Source organism: Schistocerca nitens, chromosome 5, assembly GCF_023898315.1.
Source record: "Schistocerca nitens isolate TAMUIC-IGC-003100 chromosome 5, iqSchNite1.1, whole genome shotgun sequence".
NCBI classification, from domain to species: Eukaryota; Metazoa; Arthropoda; class Insecta; order Orthoptera; family Acrididae; genus Schistocerca; species Schistocerca nitens.
This window is the reverse complement of record NC_064618.1, coordinates 765803717-765823762: the sequence shown is the minus strand read 5'-3', so window position 1 is coordinate 765823762 and position 20046 is coordinate 765803717. Positions and strand designations below refer to the sequence as shown.

The 20046-nt window shown below is 40.7% G+C and overlaps 1 protein-coding gene across 4 annotated transcripts in view; it reads right to left on the bottom strand.

The window, feature by feature from the left end:
• The window catches only part of LOC126260936 (PMS1 protein homolog 1-like), a 116028-nt gene that overhangs the window by 76044 nt on the left and 19938 nt on the right, over positions 1-20046 (bottom strand). For 3 of the 4 annotated variants that reach the window (XM_049958440.1, XM_049958441.1, XM_049958443.1), the window contains one exon: positions 6344-6490. The exons of the other annotated variant lie outside the window; for it this stretch is intronic. In XM_049958440.1, the coding sequence (XP_049814397.1) occupies positions 6344-6490 (147 nt within the window). The remainder of the gene's footprint in view (positions 1-6343; positions 6491-20046) is intronic. 4 annotated transcript variants of the gene reach the window in all.

Genomic DNA, 20046 nt, shown 5'->3' with positions numbered 1-20046 from the left:
TTACAGCTGAAGCTACACTGTCCTGAATTAATTTATAAATTAAAGGAATTTATGTACCGTCTTACTGGTAAGCTTCTTACATTTTTGAAGCACCGTGGTTAGCTGATCGTCAGATCACCAGTGGTGTTAATTTGTGTGTCCCTGACGCGTTGCTGCAGAGAACAGTTAGGCATACTTTAGACTACTTCCCTCCTTTACACTTTTCTCCTCTAAAGGCCATCATCTTCTCTGGCATCAGGTGATAAAATAGTCTCATCTGATCTGCATTGTCCAAGTTTTAAGGACTGTATTTTTCTAACAGTTTACACATAGTGTTTTTCCTGAAAAATTCTGCATCACCTAACGCTGCTGATTTTTCTTCTCCTGAAATCACTTTAAAAATGATACCATGCCTGTTCTTAAATCTTTGCACCCACCCATTACTTGCCTTAAAATTAGAATCACCAAGCAACTTAGCGAACTTTAAGGCTTTTTGACAGACCATTAATTGGTACGTTCTGCGGACGCATCTCTTTAAACCACCACAGTTTAGCACTGTCCACATTGTCAGCAGCAGCCGTCTTCATTCTTTTTCTTGAAGGGTTAAATTTGCCACCTACAAAACTTTCTTCAATTTCTTTTCATTTTTTAGGGACGGTAACCAACATTGACTGTGCAAGTCCATACTTCCTTGCCACTTCTATTTGTTTCATTCTGTTATCAATGTCTTTGAAAACCTCAATTTTTGTCTCCAACCTTATTTGTTTCCGAGTTCTAGCCACTGTCCAAATTAGGGAAGTCCAAATCATTTACATCAACTAAAAACATTCACAGATTGCAAAAATCAAGGAGATAAGCTGCATATGAGCCCAACAAAACACTTCTCTCTACTACTGAAGCTCAACAATGGACAAACTAAACACTCTTTCACACGAAGGAGCTCTTTGATGTTTGCCACTCAGCACAGCTCACCTGCGGCTGTACGCTATTCTCTTTGCTGCTTGAATAAATATAGTATTATAGTATGTAGTGAAGTTTCTGGAAATAAAGTGCCAAAATTCTAGTAGCTAAATAAACAATACCTACTGCTGTAGTGAGCTTCTTAGAAGTAGGAAATGTAAATTCCTCAAAATTTTGTCTTAGTTATAACAGGGTGTTGCTAAATTTACTTCATTGTTGTAATGAGGGGTAATTAACATAGTACATATAGGAAATCAGCCAGGGCCATATAAAACTACACTGTACCCAGGAGTATCATTGTATGGGTAATCGTTATACGGATGTTTGACTGTATTTGAAATTCTCAAGACATACACGATAAAATATAGGGAATTAAAGGCTATCTACAGCTTACACAGAAATCAAATTATATAACAGCTGGAGCACATGAAAAGGAGGCAGAAGTTAAGAAGGCCGAGAGACAGAGTTGTAGCCTACTCCTAAGACAATTCGATCTGTAGAGACCAAGCAATAAAGGAAAACAAGCACAAATCTGGAACAAGAATTAATTAAACTTCGAGAAGAAATGGAAACTTTAAGGTTTGCTGATGCCATCGTAATTCTATCAAGTATGGCAAAGGGTCCGGAACATCAAATAAAACAGATTATTATTTCCTGTTTACTCATGTCTATTGTATTTATTAATGACAAAATTTTCTATATGGACTTTATTAATTGTATTTATTTACGATCACAATTTTGTCAGTTGTGTCACTCTCAAGCAACAGCTGCAATGACACACAATTGCTAAAACAAACGAGAACAGATTGTATCACTACATTTGCTTTTTTTTTTTTTTCTTCTTTTTAAATAGTACGTTGTTACGGCTGTCACTTGAGAATTCACAACTGACAAAATCACTATTGCAAATGAGTAAAATTAAGAATAGTCTACAAAGGAAATGTCATTTCTGAAGAGGAATGGACAATGTCTTGAAAAAGTGGTTATAACAAAATCAAACAATTGAAACTCCAGGTAGGAATATCAACAGTGTAGGAAAAGGCAGATTGGTACTTACTGTAAAAAAGATACATTAAGTTGCTGACAGGCACAATTGAAGACACTTGCTGATGGCATTCCGGCCCGAGCTGCTAGAGCTGATAGTCATGTGTGCATGATGTTTGTTTGCTTATGTGTATGAAGAGAGAGAGAGTGTGTGTGTGTGTGTGTGTGTTACTGATAAAGATTGGGGCTGAAAAATTTATGCAAGTGTCTTAATTGTGCCTGTCTGCAACTTAACATGTCTTCTTCATGTTAAGTAGCAATCTGTCTTTTCCTAAATTGTTGAAAGGGGTTATAAGATGAACAGAGAAGTAAAACAAAAGTAATGGACAGCAGCTAAATTAAATCAAGTGATGCTGAAAGAATGAGATTATGAAATGAGACACTAAAAGTTGTAGGTAAGTATTTCCATTATGACAGCAAAATAAAAGATGACTGAAATAAAGAGGTTATAAAATACAGACCATTAACACCAATAAAAATGGTTCTGAGAAGCTTACAAAATGTGATGCTACAGAACAATGCTGAAGACTAGACAGATTGAGTAACTAATGAAGAGATACCAAATTAAAGAGAAAGAAAAAGAACTCTGTGCCAGAACTTAAATAACAATGATCAAATTAAATTTCAAGTGAACTTTGGCACAAAGAACACAAAATAAGTTTCATATAGCCTTTAAAAAAATCACAATTTACTGGTAAGAATGCTTTGCAGCATGTAGGACTTGAAGAAGTTACTCGGAGTTACAAAGCAAGAAATTTAGAAATAACACTAATAAAATAAATTATTTTTATCTATAAATTATTTTTATCTGAGTATCAGGATCCTGAAGCTAAAAATCCCTGTTGAAAACAGTGTCAATACTGAAACTGAAGCCTGTTCTTCCAATTATTATTGTTTAATAAGTATTAACACATTTAAGAAATGTGAATTACTTAATGCACAAAGCCACAACTATACTGCCCCACCACTGCTGCCCAACTATTCAGTCAAGAAGAAAAAAGGGAAGCAGGCAGCACACTTGGAGGAAAATACACACAGAGAAAAACTCCAAAAGAACATAGAAGTAAATAAAACTGTGGAAAGTGAGCAAAATGAGGAGAAAGAAACAAACATAGCATACAAGAGCAATGTAAGTTACAGCCACGTGAATGGCAACAGCTTCCACAAAAAATACAAAATAGGCTTCTACCCTTCTTTGTTCATTTGATCCAGGAATCATTTTTTAGTTTGTTGTTTGTACATATGATATAGGACAAGTGTAAACAAAATTAATTTACAATGACAACAGTCACTGTGACTACACAGTCAATACAATCAAAGTGCATAATAATATAAACTGACATACTACATTGCTTCTACATGTGATAGTGGTAGTAAGTGAGACTACAAGGTCAACGCAAAATAAATTATAGTATGAAATGAAACAATAAATAATTATCCTATCTGGCATACAAGGTTTACTTCTTATGATGTTTTAGAAATTCAGAGCCAGAGCAGAAGCAGTGGTCAAGCAAGAACTGTTTCAACTTTACATTAAGTGCATTTAATGCCGTTATGTATTTTAAGTACGAAGGCATATGGTTATATAATTTTAGTGTGATACACCCCTCTTCTGCATAAGCTTGTACTTGTGGTATTTATATGTAGGTTCAGTTTCTGTCTAGTTTTACATGGATGTATATCATAGTTATGTTTCAATTTTTTTTATTTTTTTTATAGATGCTCCCTTTTGCAAACATTAGAATTTCATATACATACAAACAAACCAGACACAGTATATTCAAATTTTTAACAAGAGGTCTACAGGAATCCCTGCATTTAGCTTTCTTTATTAGCCAGATAATCTTTTTCTGCTTTTTAAACGGTCAACTGGGCCAGCTAGCAAAAACCATCATAGTTTTGGTGGATTGTAAACATTACTGTAATGCATAATATATATTCAGTACACTGAAACACAAATTAATTTTATACATCTACACTGCTAGTCATTAAAATTTGATCTGGAAAAACAGCTAACAATGAAATTTTACTTATTATAAGTATACAGTGAGTAGGAAGAATACGAGTTTCAGTTTCTCAGTGATTTGGGGTATACAGGGTACAAAATTTAGTACGCAGAGGTGCCACGTCTAGCAGCAACAATGGCTCTCATCCAGATGGGCATCAAATTGAAAGAGCTTGGATGATAGATATGGGTATGACATGTGTAACAATATCAATGTCAATCTGTAAATGTTCATTATACTTGGAGCCTCCACATACTTATGCACTAATCATTATGCTGTATGCACAACCTGGACTCATCCTAAGATGCATCTTGGTGCCACACCTGTGCCCAGTGTTGTCGTTTGGTGCACTACTGTCAGTGGCCGAGCGGTTCTAGGCACTACAGTATGGAACCGCGTGACCGCAACGGTCGCAGGTTCGAATCCTGCCTCAGGCATGGATGTGTGTGATGTCCTTAGGTTAGTTAGGTTTAAGTAGTTCTAAGTTCTAGGGCATTAATGACCTCAGAAGTTAAGTCCCATAGTGCTCAGAGCCATTTGAACCATTTTTTGCACTACTGTCAGTCCATCTTTCTCTGCTAACATGTCAAGGGAAGCTGCAACAATTCTCACTGTGCTAACAGTTTTTAATGCTCCACATTTTGTCATGCTCTTTGTATGGATACTCTGTAAACAACCCCTTTTCTTCTGAAGGTAGTTAACATGACTGTAAAATACTGCATGGATGAGCAAATAATACGTCTCTCCTTTCAGCCATTAGTCAAATGGGGCCACAGAAATCCTGCATGCAACAGAATATAGTTCTCCTAAATCCATAGATCCCATACTTAAATGACAGTCTTGGGACCTCAACCAATGCAAGCAGCAATACCGCAAAACGATAAACTGCAGCCTACTTAGATGAAGATCCTGCCACTGTTAAAGTCAGACACATGGTGATAGTTCCTTCCCCTTACATAAAGTGTAACAAGACTTTTTCACGAACAATCCACATTCAAATGTGATTTCTGAAGTGGAAAACAACTGTATAATCTTTCCCTGCGTATGCAGAATGTAGGTGGTTTAATACCTACCTACATTTTGCGGATTTACTGAAGTGATAACAATTTGCATATCCAAGCATACAGTAAACATCAAGCCAATTTGATGTTCGTAGCATGCTGCCTTCATGGTGCTGCAATTTTTAGCCTCTAAATGTAGTTCTACTCTGACGGATGTAATATTCTTGAACTAAATAAAGGTCATGAACATTTTAAATAACATTCATCAACTAACCCTTGCAATGCTAATGCAGTAAAACAATACTTTGTTAGATTACCAACAATACAATGAAAAGGATAGATTGCTCCTTACCATAAAGGTGACACGTTAAGCTGCCGACAAGCGCAATAAAAAGTTTGTCACACATTGAGTTTTTGGCCAAAGCCTTCTTCGGAAAACAAAACAAACACACACACATTGACATTAGCTCGCACACCTCAGGTGAACGACTGCTACCTCTGGCTACTGTGGCCAGAATGCAATTCTCGCATTGAACGAAAGCAGCAATCTGTAGAGGGGTGGGGAAGGGGGAGGGATAGTATGGTACTGGTAAGGCGGATGGGGAGAGAGAAAAAAAAGAAGAGTGCTGTCTGGCAGAGAATGCACAGATTAGATGGCAGCAGGGCAATGCTGCCAAGTGCAATGCCAGGAGGCTGTGGGGGAGGGAGAGAGGAGGAAATGGGAAGTGGAAAGGAAAAGGAGCAAAGAAAGGAAAAAAAAAATCAGTGAGTGCAGTGGCACAATGAGGGTGAGGGGACATGAATTGGGAGGTGATAGGACAGAGGCGGCGCACATTGTTGAGTGAACAGTGTGGGGATAGTAGGTTACTGTAGGTTTAGCTTCAGATAATTTCAGGAGCAGAGAATGTGTTTTAATGGTAACTCCCATCTGCACATTTCACAAAAACTGGTGGTGGAGTGGAAGATCCAGGTATCCCAGGTTGACAAGTAATCAAGTATGTTACATTCAGCTGCATGTTGTGCCACAGGGTGGTCCACTTAGCTCTTGGCCACAGTTAGGCGGTGGCAATTCCTCCCCCTTCCCCGCCCCATTACAATGTGTGTGTGTGTGTGTGTGTGTGTGTGTGTGTGTGTGTGTGTGTGAGAGAGAGAGAGAGAGCAGCAATCTAGCCTTTTCATAATAGTGTTAAGTTTACAATAATGATTTTACATTCCATGATTACAGATAATTTTCATCTCTCTGAATATATAATCACATACAACAGAAAGTTATGTTCTGCTGAATAATTATAAGGCATCACAAACGATGTAATCAAATGTATGTGTTTTATCTGTTAAAAGGATTATTCTTACCTCTTCTTTGCAGAACACTTTTGTTTTATTTGGTTCCAAATTTACATCTAAAAGGTCTGCAGGAAGAGTTACAGATACAACACAGATAGGATATTTCCTCTGAGGAAATTTTGGGCCAAAATACTGTTTGATGATTTTTGTGGTTGCCTGCAACATTCAAGAAAACTTGTACAAATTTATGTACCTTCGGCAGCACAAAAAGCGGACCACCCCGAATTCCAATGTGTAGGCTGCACCTGACTGTATGCAACAAAAGTAGCATGGCTGTGTTATATGTCCTCTAAACCCTCTGCAGTACAGTCTTTTGACTATACACAATGGCTACCACAAGACAATGTTAGAGAACACTGCTCTTTATGGCAGTCAGTCCAGAAGTAAACCAATACCATCATACAATAAATGTTAGAAAATGTTGTAAGAGAGGAGACAGTCCTTAATGCTTCTAAAATAAACTTCATTACAAAGTGACACTGCAGAAGTCTCATCACAATCATTAAATGACAAAGACAAGCTGTTGTTCATGATACTAACTTGAACCCATTTTTAACCAAACAAAGCTCGCACATCTGATCGAGACTCGACTAGGCATAAAGAGACGTAAAATATCAAAGTGTTCACCAGTATCAGTTTACAAGGCTGAATATCCAAACCAGGAAATAATGACTATACATTTAGTACTGCATTGGGAACTACATGAAGCTTATATTGCTCCTGAGAAATAACCACAAAAGGTATGTAAAAAAATGCTGTGTTCAAGTGTGAAATGCCATGAAGTAAAGCTGTGGTGATGGACAGGAAGTAGAACCAAGTTCCTATATGTATTGTTAACTAAGCACAGTCAGATGTCAGATATTAAATATGTCCACCAATAGCAGGATACTGGAACCTTAAATGATGATACAAACGATTTGTGCCTGTCAGGGATTCGAACCTGGCACCTTTCGCTATTTTCTTATACCTAAGAATAGACACAAAGTACTTATTGTTTCTTCATCACTAGTGAGATGTGCACGTTTTGCTAAAGGTAGGCCAACAAATAGTTCTGTGCTACCTGGGACTCCAACCCTGCGCATATCGTCATCGTCGACCCCATACGAAGAGTTGTGAACTATCAAATTCCCTTTCACTAACAGTTAGGATCATGCCATTTGTATATACCTTGGCCTCATGAGCAAACAACGACATGATGGGATAGTATCATCTCAAAGGGTTTAAATCCACAGAAGAATTGGAATCAGAGCTCCAATTGCAGTCCTTTGCCAATATTTTCAGAATCTCGAGGTCACTTAAAATAAGAAATGAATGTTGCATGGCCTTACATGAAGACTGGTTCATGAACTAAAATAACATTACCAGTGCAAGAAAGCTTACTAAAGACGGAGTTTCTGCAGGCAGCGACTTCCACCTCTGATGGTCAAAACTAATCCAACTCTGTTCCACTCAGTAACAAACAGACATATTTAATGTGCTTTGGAAACATGGCATTGCCCTGTGTTCTTTACCTGGTGTTACTGGAGGTGAAGAGGGTATGTTTGTATCTGTTAAAAACTGCTACCCCCAGCAGCTATTACAAGCCATTACAAGCTAGGCTCAGCCCAACCAACCATTGAATTTCACATGTGTTAGCATCGTGTGTTTTCCTAATGGGGATGCAGCACATGGTACGAGATCTGTTGACTTCCACTTGAGCTGTTGTTGTGAATAACCTATACAATGGGCAAGTGCTCTACCATCTGGGCTATCCAAGTACAACTCACAACCCAATCTCACAGCTACAGTTCCAGCAATAACTCATCTCCTACCTTCCAAACTTCACAGAAGCTCTCCTGCAGACCATGCAGAACTACAAGGTGTACAACTTTGCTTCTGCCGTTTTCTGATAGGCGACGACAATGGTAAGTAGGGGTCGAAAGAAACAGATCACAGACGTCAGGCAGTTAGCTTGGACCTCGGTCAACATAACCACATTCAAACATTAGATGATTTGTGTCTGCATCATAAAGTTGTTCTTGATTGAAAATGTCACTTTACGAGCCTAATTCTCGTCATTCGTGAGAGGTGTTACTGTTTTGTTTCAATATGAAGAAAACAGCAGCTGAATCTCATCGAATGCTCTCAAGTACATACGGTAAGGACGCTATTAGTGAAAGAACTTGTTGTAAGTGGTTTCAAAGCTTCAAGAACGGTGATTTTAACAGCGTAGACCAGCAAGGTGGTGGAAGAGAGAGTGTTTTCGAAAATTATGCAGAATTGGAGACATTTCTGAGTGAAGACGCATGTCAGACTCAAGAAGAATTGGCAAGATTAGTGGGAGTGACACAGAACACCATTTCAAAACGTCTCAAGGTTATGGGCACGATTCAGAAAGAAGGAACTCGGGTCCCGTGTGAGCTGAAACTAACAGACGTTGAATGGCGTTTGTAGCTTCAGTAGCTACAGAGGCAAAAACAGGAGGGATTTCTGCATCGCATTGTGACCAGGGACAAAAAATGGGTTCATTACGATAACCCTAAACGCAAAAAATCATGGGGATATCCTGGCCATGCTTCCATGTCAATGGCCAAACCGAATATTCACGGCTCCAAGATCATACTCTGGATTTTGTGGGACCAGCTTGGCGTCGTGTACTATGAGGTGCTAAAACCAAGTGAAACAATCACAGGTGCTCGTTATTGAACGCAATTAATGTGTTTGAGCAGAGCATTAAAAGACAAACAGCCACAATACAGCATGATAAAGTGATTTTGCAGCATGACAATGCTCGACCTCACATTGCAAAAGAGGTCAAAATGTACTTGGAAACGTTAAAATGGGAAGTCCTACCCCACCCATTGTATTCTCCTGACATTGCTGCCTCTGACTATCACCTGTTTAGATCAATGGCGCATGGCCTGGATGACCAACATTTCCGTCTGACTATCACCTGTTTAGATCAATGGCACATGGCCTGGATGACCAATATTTCCGATCTCATGAATAAATCACAAATTGGATCGATTCATGGATCGCTTCAAAAGATGAACAATTTTTTCGACGTGGGATTTGTACACTGCCTGAAAGATGGGAGAAAGTAGTGGCCAGCGATGGAAAATACTTTGAATGATACATGTGTAACCAATTTGTGTCACTAAAGCCTCAAATGTTGGCGAAAAAACGGCGGAAGCAAAGTTGTACACCTTGTAGCACTCCTGGAAGAAATGATATTGCGGAGACATGGTTTGGCCAAAGCCTGGGGGATGTTTCCAGAATGAAATTTTCACTCTGCAGTGGAGTGTGCGCTGATATGAAACTTCCTGGCAGATTCAAGCTGTGAGCCAGACCAAGACTTGAACTACGGACCTTTGCCTTTTGCGGGCAAGTGCTCTATCATGTGAGTTACCCAAGTACGACTCACGACCTGTCCTCACAGCTTCAATTCCACTAGTACCTTGTCTCCTACCTTCCAAACTTCACGGAATTCCTGGAAGAAAGGATACTGCGGGGACACAGTTTTAATCTGCCATAAGTTTCATATCAGCACACACTCTGCTGCAGAGTGAAAATTACATTCTGAATAACCTATTCGTTGTCTAGTAGTCAATGTCATGCAGTGCCAATGTAAAGCCATGATATCAAACCCATCCTTTTCCTCTCTTTTTTAAGCCATATTCCATCTCGCTAGTAAGATCATCAGTCTGACAGGTGGTCAGAGACAGTTTCGTTCATTTTCTAACCAGCCAGTAATAGAAACACATGTTTGTAAAGGGATCGTGGGTTTCTGTCATGGTAAGACCAATTTCAGCACCATCAGCCAGAGGCCACTTGATACAGACCGCCAAACTATGCTTCAGCATGCTCCTTGCCAATTTTGTATGGCATGTTACTATAAAGCATATTTAACTATGGTCTTATTTTCTTCAAGTTTGTAGTGTAGCTCATGCCAAGACAACTGGAATATTTCTCATTTTTGACATTATGAGGAGCGTTGTTTATGCATTAGAAAGCACAGCCTGAAACAGAGTAAAGATTAATATTTATGACATTATGTTCTGTCTGTGTTTAGTAAAAGGCTGAAATCAATGTAGGCTATTAGAAACACCTGTGGCCTCTGAGGAGTGAGTGCTATTAACGAAGTCAGGTTGTGTTGTTTCAAGTATGATCATTTTTAGATAAATTAATCACCATGTTCATGAAGACAAATAGGCATTGATAAAAGACTTTTCTGCGATTTACTACTATGGTCAGTGACAGTGTATCTCATAATTCACAGATGTGATGATCAATTAACATTCATGCAACATTTGCATTCAGTAGTCATATTGAGATTAAAAGAAAGGAAGGAGGACTATTGTACAACATCTCGTCGAAAACGTGATTACAAATATATAAATAAATAAATAAGTAAATAAATGGCGATGTGAAGTACTGTGTGGTAACTTCATAAGGAGAACATCAACATGGCAAAAATGTGAAACACTTATGTTGTCATGGCACGAGCTACACTACAAATTTGAACAAAATACGACCATAGTTATATGTGCTTATAGCAACATGCCATACAAAATTGTCATGGAGCATGCTGAAACATAGTGTTGTATCATCTGCAATGTTACATAATGTTACACTTGCTAATTCCAGTGCAGTGCTGGAGATCATAGGCTCTATGCCTAATGCATCATGATCACTTCAGCGGACACCGATCTGCATGAAGCAGCTGCTGGCTGATGGCGCTGAAATTGGTCTTACTATGATAGACACCCATGAACTATTCCACAAACATATTTCTGCAAGATTTTTCCATTACTGGCTGGTTAGAAAATGAACGAAACTGTCTCTGAGCTTCTATCAAACTGAAGCTATTAGCAGACAGATGGAATATGGCTTAAAAAAGAAAGAAAAGGACGGGTTTGATATCATGGCTTTTCATTGGCACTGCATGATGTTGGCTACTAGACCACGGATATGTTATTCACAACAGCAGCTCAAGTGGAATTAAACACTTTTTGTACCAAGTGCTGCGTACCCCTTATGACAAAAATATTATGCTAATACATGTGAAATTCGATGGTTGGTTGGGCTGACGGTAGATTGTAATAGCTAAGGCGAGGGTGCCGGGCATACCAGTTTTTAACAGACACTAACATATCCCCTTTCCCGCCAGTAATGCCAAGTAAAGAACACAGGACAGTGCCCTTGTTCCAAATTAAACATGTCCATTCACTACCGAGTGGAACAGAGTAGGATTAGTTTTGGCTGTCAAAGGAGAAAGTCACTGCTTGCAGAAACTCTTGTCTCTAGTAAGCTTTCTTACACTAGTAACTATTTTAGTTCATGAAACAGTCATCACGTAAGGTCATACAACCTTCATTTCTTATTTTAAGTGACCTTCAGATTTTGAAAATATTGACATTGGACTGCGTTTCGATCTCAGATTCCAATTTTTCCATGGATTTGAACCCTTTGAGATGATACTGTCCCATCATTTCATCATTTCCTCATGATGCCAAACACCTCCAGGTCTCTATGAATGGTGCAATCCCAACTACTTGTGAAAGAGAATTTGACAGCTGGGCCATTCCGTGCCAAGTGGTCTAATATTGAGAAATGTTCCCACATGACCATAATGGATTTTGATGAAATTTTGTATGAACATTCACACGTTCTCAATGAACACTGGTAAAGCTTCAGTTTCAGAAATTCAATACTTGCAGAGATATAGTCACTTGTTTGAAACCATAGCACAGCTTCCAATAGTGCATCCTTGAATTTTCAGCAACTTTGAGATGAGATATCTCTGTAAGTATTTGCATGAAAGAAACAAAACTTGGCCATCTTATACAACTTTTAGAGATCTTTAAAGTAAAATATTAAGAAAAGGATTTCTGAGCAAATTTCATGTAGATAATTTGAAGCAAAGTTGGGCGAAAAAATAGCTGTTTAAAAAAAATGCGAACTTTAGTTTTTTATATCTCCGAAAGTAATTGTGGGATGTACATGAAACTTTGCTCACCGTAACTCACCAACACAAGGTCTTAGAATATAAAATTTAATTCTCCTATTGCTTTCTATTATTTCACAAATCTAGGGTGAAGTTAACGATTTTTCAAAAAGTGCTAAAAATGGGTATTTTTAGTCACATTTTTCAAATAAGTGTTTCCTCCAAACTCTTCTAAAATATGGTCACTAGAAAGAGCATATTCTAAACTATCTAGAAAAGTGGATTTGGTTTTGCAATGCAAGCACATAAGGCCCTAAAAAGTAGCTCATCAAAGAGGCGCACTGGAAGTTTGAACACATTTTTCTGGCACTCAAATTATACCTGAAACCTTTTATTATGCCTAATAAATGTTTATTAGTGCCTTGAATAATTGAAATAAAAAGATCTGGTAAATATGCAATGAGACTGTCAGAAAAAATTGAAAACTATGAGAAGTAGCCCTTCTGCTTTTATCGTAAGTGTTCATCTGCATAAAACTCTTCTCATTTGTAAAAAAGAGATCATAAAGAATTCAATGAATGATAGCTTCATATTTTTTGTACTTCTCAAAATTTTAAATATTTACAAGTGGAAAATGAAGACCTAATTTTTGGATTCAATTGTATAAAACATTTTTCCAAAAAAGAATCAGTTTGCTTGAATCATGCATCAAGTGATGTAAATTTTCCAATCAATATTGCAGAGATTTTAATACCTAGGTGTTGTAACCTGTGAATTTTTGTCTTAAAGTTATTAGGGAAACATGTGAAATTGGTTGGTTAAACATCTAAGAGTTTTAATTTTGTATTTAACCGCACTTAAATGTAGCCTACTACCTTGGTAAATACGTAACCACTAGTTTCACAGAGAAAATTCACAAGATTCACTGCTTATAGAAAATATAATGGCAACAATTACTTTAACAATCAGTGTTTCATTATTGTGAGCCTTGTTTGAACAATCAGTATTTCAGTGTTGTGTTTGAAGCTTAGTGAGTGGGTTCTCGACTGAATGTGGCTTTTTAAGTGATTCGTAACACCATCAAAGTTTGTAATCTAATTTACAAAAAATTCTTTTAATTGTCTTTTTTATAGCATATATCTCTTATTAGATTTTTTCATTGGTATTATACATTGTGTATAATTTCATCCAGTAGCAATTTGTCTGAAATTTAAGCAGATTATAATTTGCACTTAAGAGGCCAAATACCTCTGACACCTCTTCGTATGAAGACAACGACTACATGTGCGGGGTTGGAGACCTACGCAACACAGAATTATTTGTTGCATTACCTCTAGCCAAAAATATGCACACCTCACTACTGGTGATGAAACAAAAATGTTTCATGTATATTTGTAACTATAAGACAATAGCAAAAGCTGCCTGGTTCGAATCACTGCCAGGCAAAAATTATTTGTATCATCATTTCAGGTTCCAATATCACCCTATTGGTGAACATATTTGATAGCTGACATCTGATTGTGCTTAATTAACAATACAAATATGTACTTGGTTATACTCCTGTCCTTCACCACAACTTTACTTCATGGCGTTTCATGCTTGCGTGTGTTGTATCCGGAAAGTGCGGAACAACAAAGATTGAAGGCCTGAGTTGAAAAAAAGAATGTTTAATCTCTCAATTGAAGTTCACATAAGATCTGAATGCAAACACTGTAAGATGGAATCGTGCACTAAGTCCCTATCACAATCAAACAACACTGTTACACGTCTGTAGTTACAAGTGGCGTATCTAAACAGTTCACGAGACTGCAGCCTGACTTTGCACCTCCGTCCATGGCGGAGTGTGTGTACTTTTAACAAGTCCAGGTGCATATAAGTACACAGGCTGCTGGTGAGACCACAGTGGCATGGCATGGCATGATTGGCCCGTAGTTGGTAGGTTGTTATTTTCTTTATGTACCCCAACTGGTGTTGCTGGGGTTACCGCGGAAGCAGCTTAGGAGTGATTGTGCCTGCACTTTTAAGACACGGTGGTGCCGCTGCCTATTGGCCATGAGCTGAATACAGTCTGATTCCTGGCCATGAAGCACTGTGAGCAATGGTGCGGTCATTGATGATACTGCAGTGCATTGCACTTTATTACATACCTTTTCTGGTTACTTCTCAAGAGTAATATAAGCTTCATGTGGTTACCAGTGCATTGCTAGAAGTATCGCCATTATTTGCAGATTTTGGCATTTAGCCTTGTTAACTGACACTAGTGAGCACTTTGATATTATACATCTCTTTACGCCTAGTCAATTCTCGATTAGACACACAAACTTTGTTTGATTATCAGTGGGTTCAAATTTGGATCATGAACAACAACTCTGTGTCATTTAATGAGTGTGATAAGACTTTTGAAGTGCCACTTATTGTAATGAAGTTTAATTTACAAAAATTTACAAGTGTTAGGGATGGTCTCATCCCTAATAATGTGTTTTATAATATTTGTTGTATTTTGGTATTAGTTTACATCTGGATTGAACACCATATTGAGCATTTTCCTCTGTCTTGTGGTAATCAGTGTGTATAGTCAAATAACTGTACCCCACAGGGTTTCAGCATTTAGAGGACCTAGGACACAGCTACAGTATGTTAGTTGCATTCAGCAGTGGCCCACTTTTTGTGTTGTCAAGTCTACATGCTTCACACAAAAATCCAAAATTATTAGAAACTAGAAATATTGTTACTAACAACCAGCCATTCGGACCCTTCCTTGTGAAAGGGCAGAGGAAATACGCACTGAAACAGCCAGGATACTGCGCCGAGCAAAACTACCAGCTTGCAACCTGAAGAAAGAAGAGGTACAAGCCATTAAGAATCTCAACGCCGACAAGAGTATATTGGTACTGCCTGCCGATAAGGGGAATGCGACCATCATAATGAAGACCGAAGATTATGAGCAAAAGATCCGAGACCTATTAGATCCGACGACGTACTGAAAACTAAGCGCAGATCCGACGCAGCGTATCACACGGAATACGAATCGATTAATCAAAGCGTCTTCTCTGCCGGCAGACATATAGAGAAACCTGCGCAACACAGAAGCCCTACCACCTCGGCTGTATGGATTACCCAAGATCCATAAGAACAACGTTCCACTGAGACCGATCGTTAGCGCTCCTGGATCACCGACATATAAACTGGCAAACACTTGGCCTCTCTGGTCCAGCCACACGTGGGGAGGACCGACACATACATTAAGGACTCCGGACATTTCATTGAGAAGCTGAAGAAACTGAAACTTGCACCAAACGACATCCTGGTCAGCTTTGATGTTGTTTCGTTATTTACGAAAGTGCCACTCAGTGACGCTCTGGAGCACATCGGTTCCATTTTCCCGCAAGACATCAGAAAGCTCTTCCACGCATGTCTCACCACGAGCTATTTCACGTGGAATGGCGAGTTCTACGAACAGCTGGAAGGTGTCGCCATGGGTAGTCCTCTCAGTCCAGTGGTGGCCAACTTCTTCATGGAACAATTCGAAGCACATGCACTGGACTCGGCGACTTGCAAACCTAAGGTGTGGTACAGGTACGTCGACGATACTTTCGTTGTGTGGAGCCATGGTGAAGAACAGCTCGGTGACTTCCTAAGACACTTGAACAGCCTCCATGCCAACATAACATTTACCATGGAAGTAGAAAAGGACAACAAACTGCCATTTCCAGATGTGCTGGTCACAAGGGACGGCAAAAACGTGGGACACAGCGTGTATCGAAAACCGACACACACGGACCGATACCTGCACAAACTGTCAAACCACCATCCGAGCCAGAAAAGAGGCTTGATTAGTACGCTCGTAACGAGAGCAGGATGAATATGTGAGTCGCAACACCTCAAACAAGAAATGCAACACCTGGAAACTGTCCTGAGGAGCAATAGTTACTCCACAAATTACATTAGAAGTGTAACAGAGCCAAACACTCGGCAAAGTAAGGAACCAGGAAAAGAAATGTCGGGTACGGCCTTTCTGCCATACATTCCCAGAGTGACGGACAGAATCGGCCGTATATTGCGCAAACATGGCGTAAAGACGATTTTCAAACCGACAAGGAAGATCAAAGAGTGTCTCAGATCGGCGAAGGAGAAAAGAGACCCACTTGCAATGTCGGGAATATACCGTATACCATGCACATGCGGAAAAGTTTATGTTGGAATGACTGGACGATCCATTAACACCAGGATCAAAGAGCATAAGCGGCATTGCAGGTTGGGGCAGGTGGAGAAATCGGCCGTGGCAGAGCACGCACTGAATGAGACTGACCACATAATAAAATTCGCCGACTCGGAAGTTCTGGCTGTAGAGAAGCACTATCACACGCGCTTGTTCAGAGAAGCTGTAGAAATACAAAAACACGCGAACAGTTTGAACAAGAAAGAGGAAAGCCTTAAGGTAAACGGATCCTGGCGTCCCGTACTGCAGCGAACGACCGTCGCAGGTAGCAAGAGGAGAACCGCACCGGAAATGACCGCGGAAAAGCCCTCGGACGTTGGCGCGCCAGGTACATACAGTCTGCGCCCGCGTGCTCGGCTCCAGTTCACCACCGGCAATGGAGGGTGAAGCTTTGACAATGCCAGCCACTCGTGCTGGCGAAACGTCAGAAAAATCATTAGATGAACGTCGGCCGAAGAACCTGAGACAGAAGCCAATAGGCAGTTTGTCAACTGAAGTTCTGTAATCACTGGTAGAAAAAGTACCTACACATCTGACATCTCACTGTATTTGTTTCAGACTAGTTACTCTTTTACAATATGCCTCAAAACGCAAATTAAATTCAGCGCCTTTCTGACACATTATCCCAAAACACTATTAATGTCTCATGGACAAGTGAACATCTGTTAGAATAAGACTTCCTTTAATAACAGTGGTGTCGAAGTTCATCATGCTTGTGATTATTTCAGCTCATAATACAATAGTTTGAGCGCTACGCATCCAGTCCCCCCCACCCATTTGCTTTTCTCCAGCATTTTCTTCATCATTACAAAGTATGAAAGGGGCTGCAAACACTTACAAGAAAGGCTCCTTTCTCCCCCACTACTTCTTCATTTTTTAACATTAGGAGAAACAGCAGGCCTTATTTTCCTCAGTCTTTCATAATTTTCACTGTACGGAGGCACCTAGAGACGTAACATGGCACTTATTGGCTGAGCAGAGCTCTGAAGCACAATCACATGAATTAATCCAATAGGTGGGATGTTTTATTTCCCTCATCAGTTGACTGATATGATGCTCAATTCTGGATACTACTGAAATCAGCTGTAGGGTGGGTGATGAGGGGGAGGGGGGAGCAAAGGGACCCCTGCATATATAACACAGCACTCATTAAATTTAACATCATTTGCTGGGAAGAATCAGCTTTGCACGTTCATTTGCAAATACGAGGTCTGTCTAAAAAGTATCCGACCTTTGATTTTCCCATGCAAAATAGAGACAATAGCGCAGCGCCACTGTACACAGTAAAGGAAGAGACCTTTATGCACAAGTGGGAATTTCGTCCCCGCCTTCCAGCGCATCAGTCGCTGCCTGTCGGTCGCTGAGTGAGGTGCTACACAACGTGTTCGTCGGATTACCGATCCTCTCAAGATGACTGAGCAAAGATACTGCATCAAATTTTGTCAAAAACTTGGTGATTCTCAAAGCAAAATAATTTGTAATATTCAGCAGGTGTTTGGAGAAGATGCGATGGGTGTAACACAAATTAAGGAGTGGTTCAACCAATTCAAAAATGGCTGCACATCAACGGAGAGTGACTATCGTTCTGGCAGGCCCCAAACTGCTCGGAGTGCAGCTGTTGTTGAGAGGGTGCAAAATTTGGTGATGGTAGATTGTCGTTTGATGGTGCAGGAGATTGCCCAAGAAGTTGGAGTGAGTAAAGATTCTGCACATGCAATTATGCATAATGATTTGAATGTGCACCGAGTGGCTGCGAAATTCGTGCCCAAGTTGTTGTCACCAGAACAAAAAGACCTCCGTTTCAATGTTGCACAGGACCTTCTGGACACCACCAACATTGATCCTGGGTTTCTGAGCACCGTGAAAACTGGAGATAGTCACAGGTGTACGGGTACAACCCAGAAACAAAAAGACAGTCTCGCAATGGAAGCATCCCGAGTCTCCAAAGTCAAAGAAAGTGCAGCAGCTGGGAAGCAAAATCAAGGAGATGCAGACTGTCTTCTTTGATGTCCGTGGAATTGTGCATCACAAATATGCACTAGAACGACAATCAGTGACAAAGGAGTACTATCAAGCTGTTTTCTGGCGACTCCGTGACACAGTTCGGCACCAAAGACTAGACGTGTGGGTGGCAAAAAACTGGCAACTGCATCATGACAACTCCCCCGCATATTCATCCCACTTGATCCAAATTTTTCTTGGCCAAACATGGAATTACAGCCATTCGCCAACCTCCCTACTCTCCAGACATGGCTCCTTGCGACTTCTGGTTGTTTCCAAAATTGAAGACGCCACTGAAAGGATCCCATTTTGAGAGTAGAGAAGAGATAATGCGGAACACGATGACGGAGCTGAACACCATTCCAAAAGAAGACATCCAGAGGTGCTTCCAGCAGTGGAAGGATCGGTGGGCTAAGTGTGTGCAACCACAAGGGGCCTACTTTGAAGGGGTTAGGGTCCCAACCCCGTCATGCCAAAAGTCGGATACTTTTTAGACAGGCCTCGTACAGGAGCTGATGGTGGAATTACACTCCTGGAAATTGAAATAAGAACACCGTGAATTCATTGTCCCAGGAAGGGGAAACTTTATTGACACATTCCTGGGGTCAGATACATCACATGATCACACTGACAGAACCACAGGCACATAGACACAGGCAACAGAGCATGCACAATGTCGGCACTAGTACAGTGTATATCCACCTTTCGCAGCAATGCAGGCTGCTATTCTCCCATGGAGACGATCGTAGAGATGCTGGATGTAGTCCTGTGGAACGGCTTGCCATGCCATTTCCACCTGGCGCCTCAGTTGGACCAGCGTTCGTGCTGGACGTGCAGACCGCGTGAGACGACGCTTCATCCAGTCCCAAACATGCTCAATGGGGGACAGATCCGGAGATCTTGCTGGCCAGGGTAGTTGACTTACACCTTCTAAAGCACGTTGGGTGGCACGGGATACATGCGGACGTGCATTGTCCTGTTGGAACAGCAAGTTCCCTTGCCAGTCTAGGAATGGTAGAACGATGGGTTCGATGACGGTTTGGATGTACCGTGCACTATTCAGTGTCCCCTCGACGATCACCAGTGGTGTATGGCCAGTGTAGGAGATCGCTCCCCACACCATGATGCCGGGTGTTGGCCCTGTGTGCCTCGGTCGTATGCAGTCCTGATTGTGGCGCTCACCTGCACGGCGCCAAACACGCATACGACCATCATTGGCACCAAGGCAGAAGCGACTCTCATCGCTGAAGACGACACGTCTCCATTCGTCCCTCCATTCACGCCTGTCGCGACACCACTGGAGGCGGGCTGCACGATGTTGGGGCGTGAGCGGAAACGGCCTAACGGTGTGCGGGACCATAGCCCAGCTTCATGGAGACGGTTGCGAATGGTCCTCGCCGATACCCCAGGAGCAACAGTGTCCCTAATTTGCTGCGAAGTGGCGGTGCGGTCCCCTACGGCACTGCGTAGGATCCTACGGTCTTGGCGTGCATCCGTGTGTCGCTGCGGTCCTGTCCCAGGTCGACGGGCACGTGCACCTTCCGCCGACCACTGGCGACAACATCG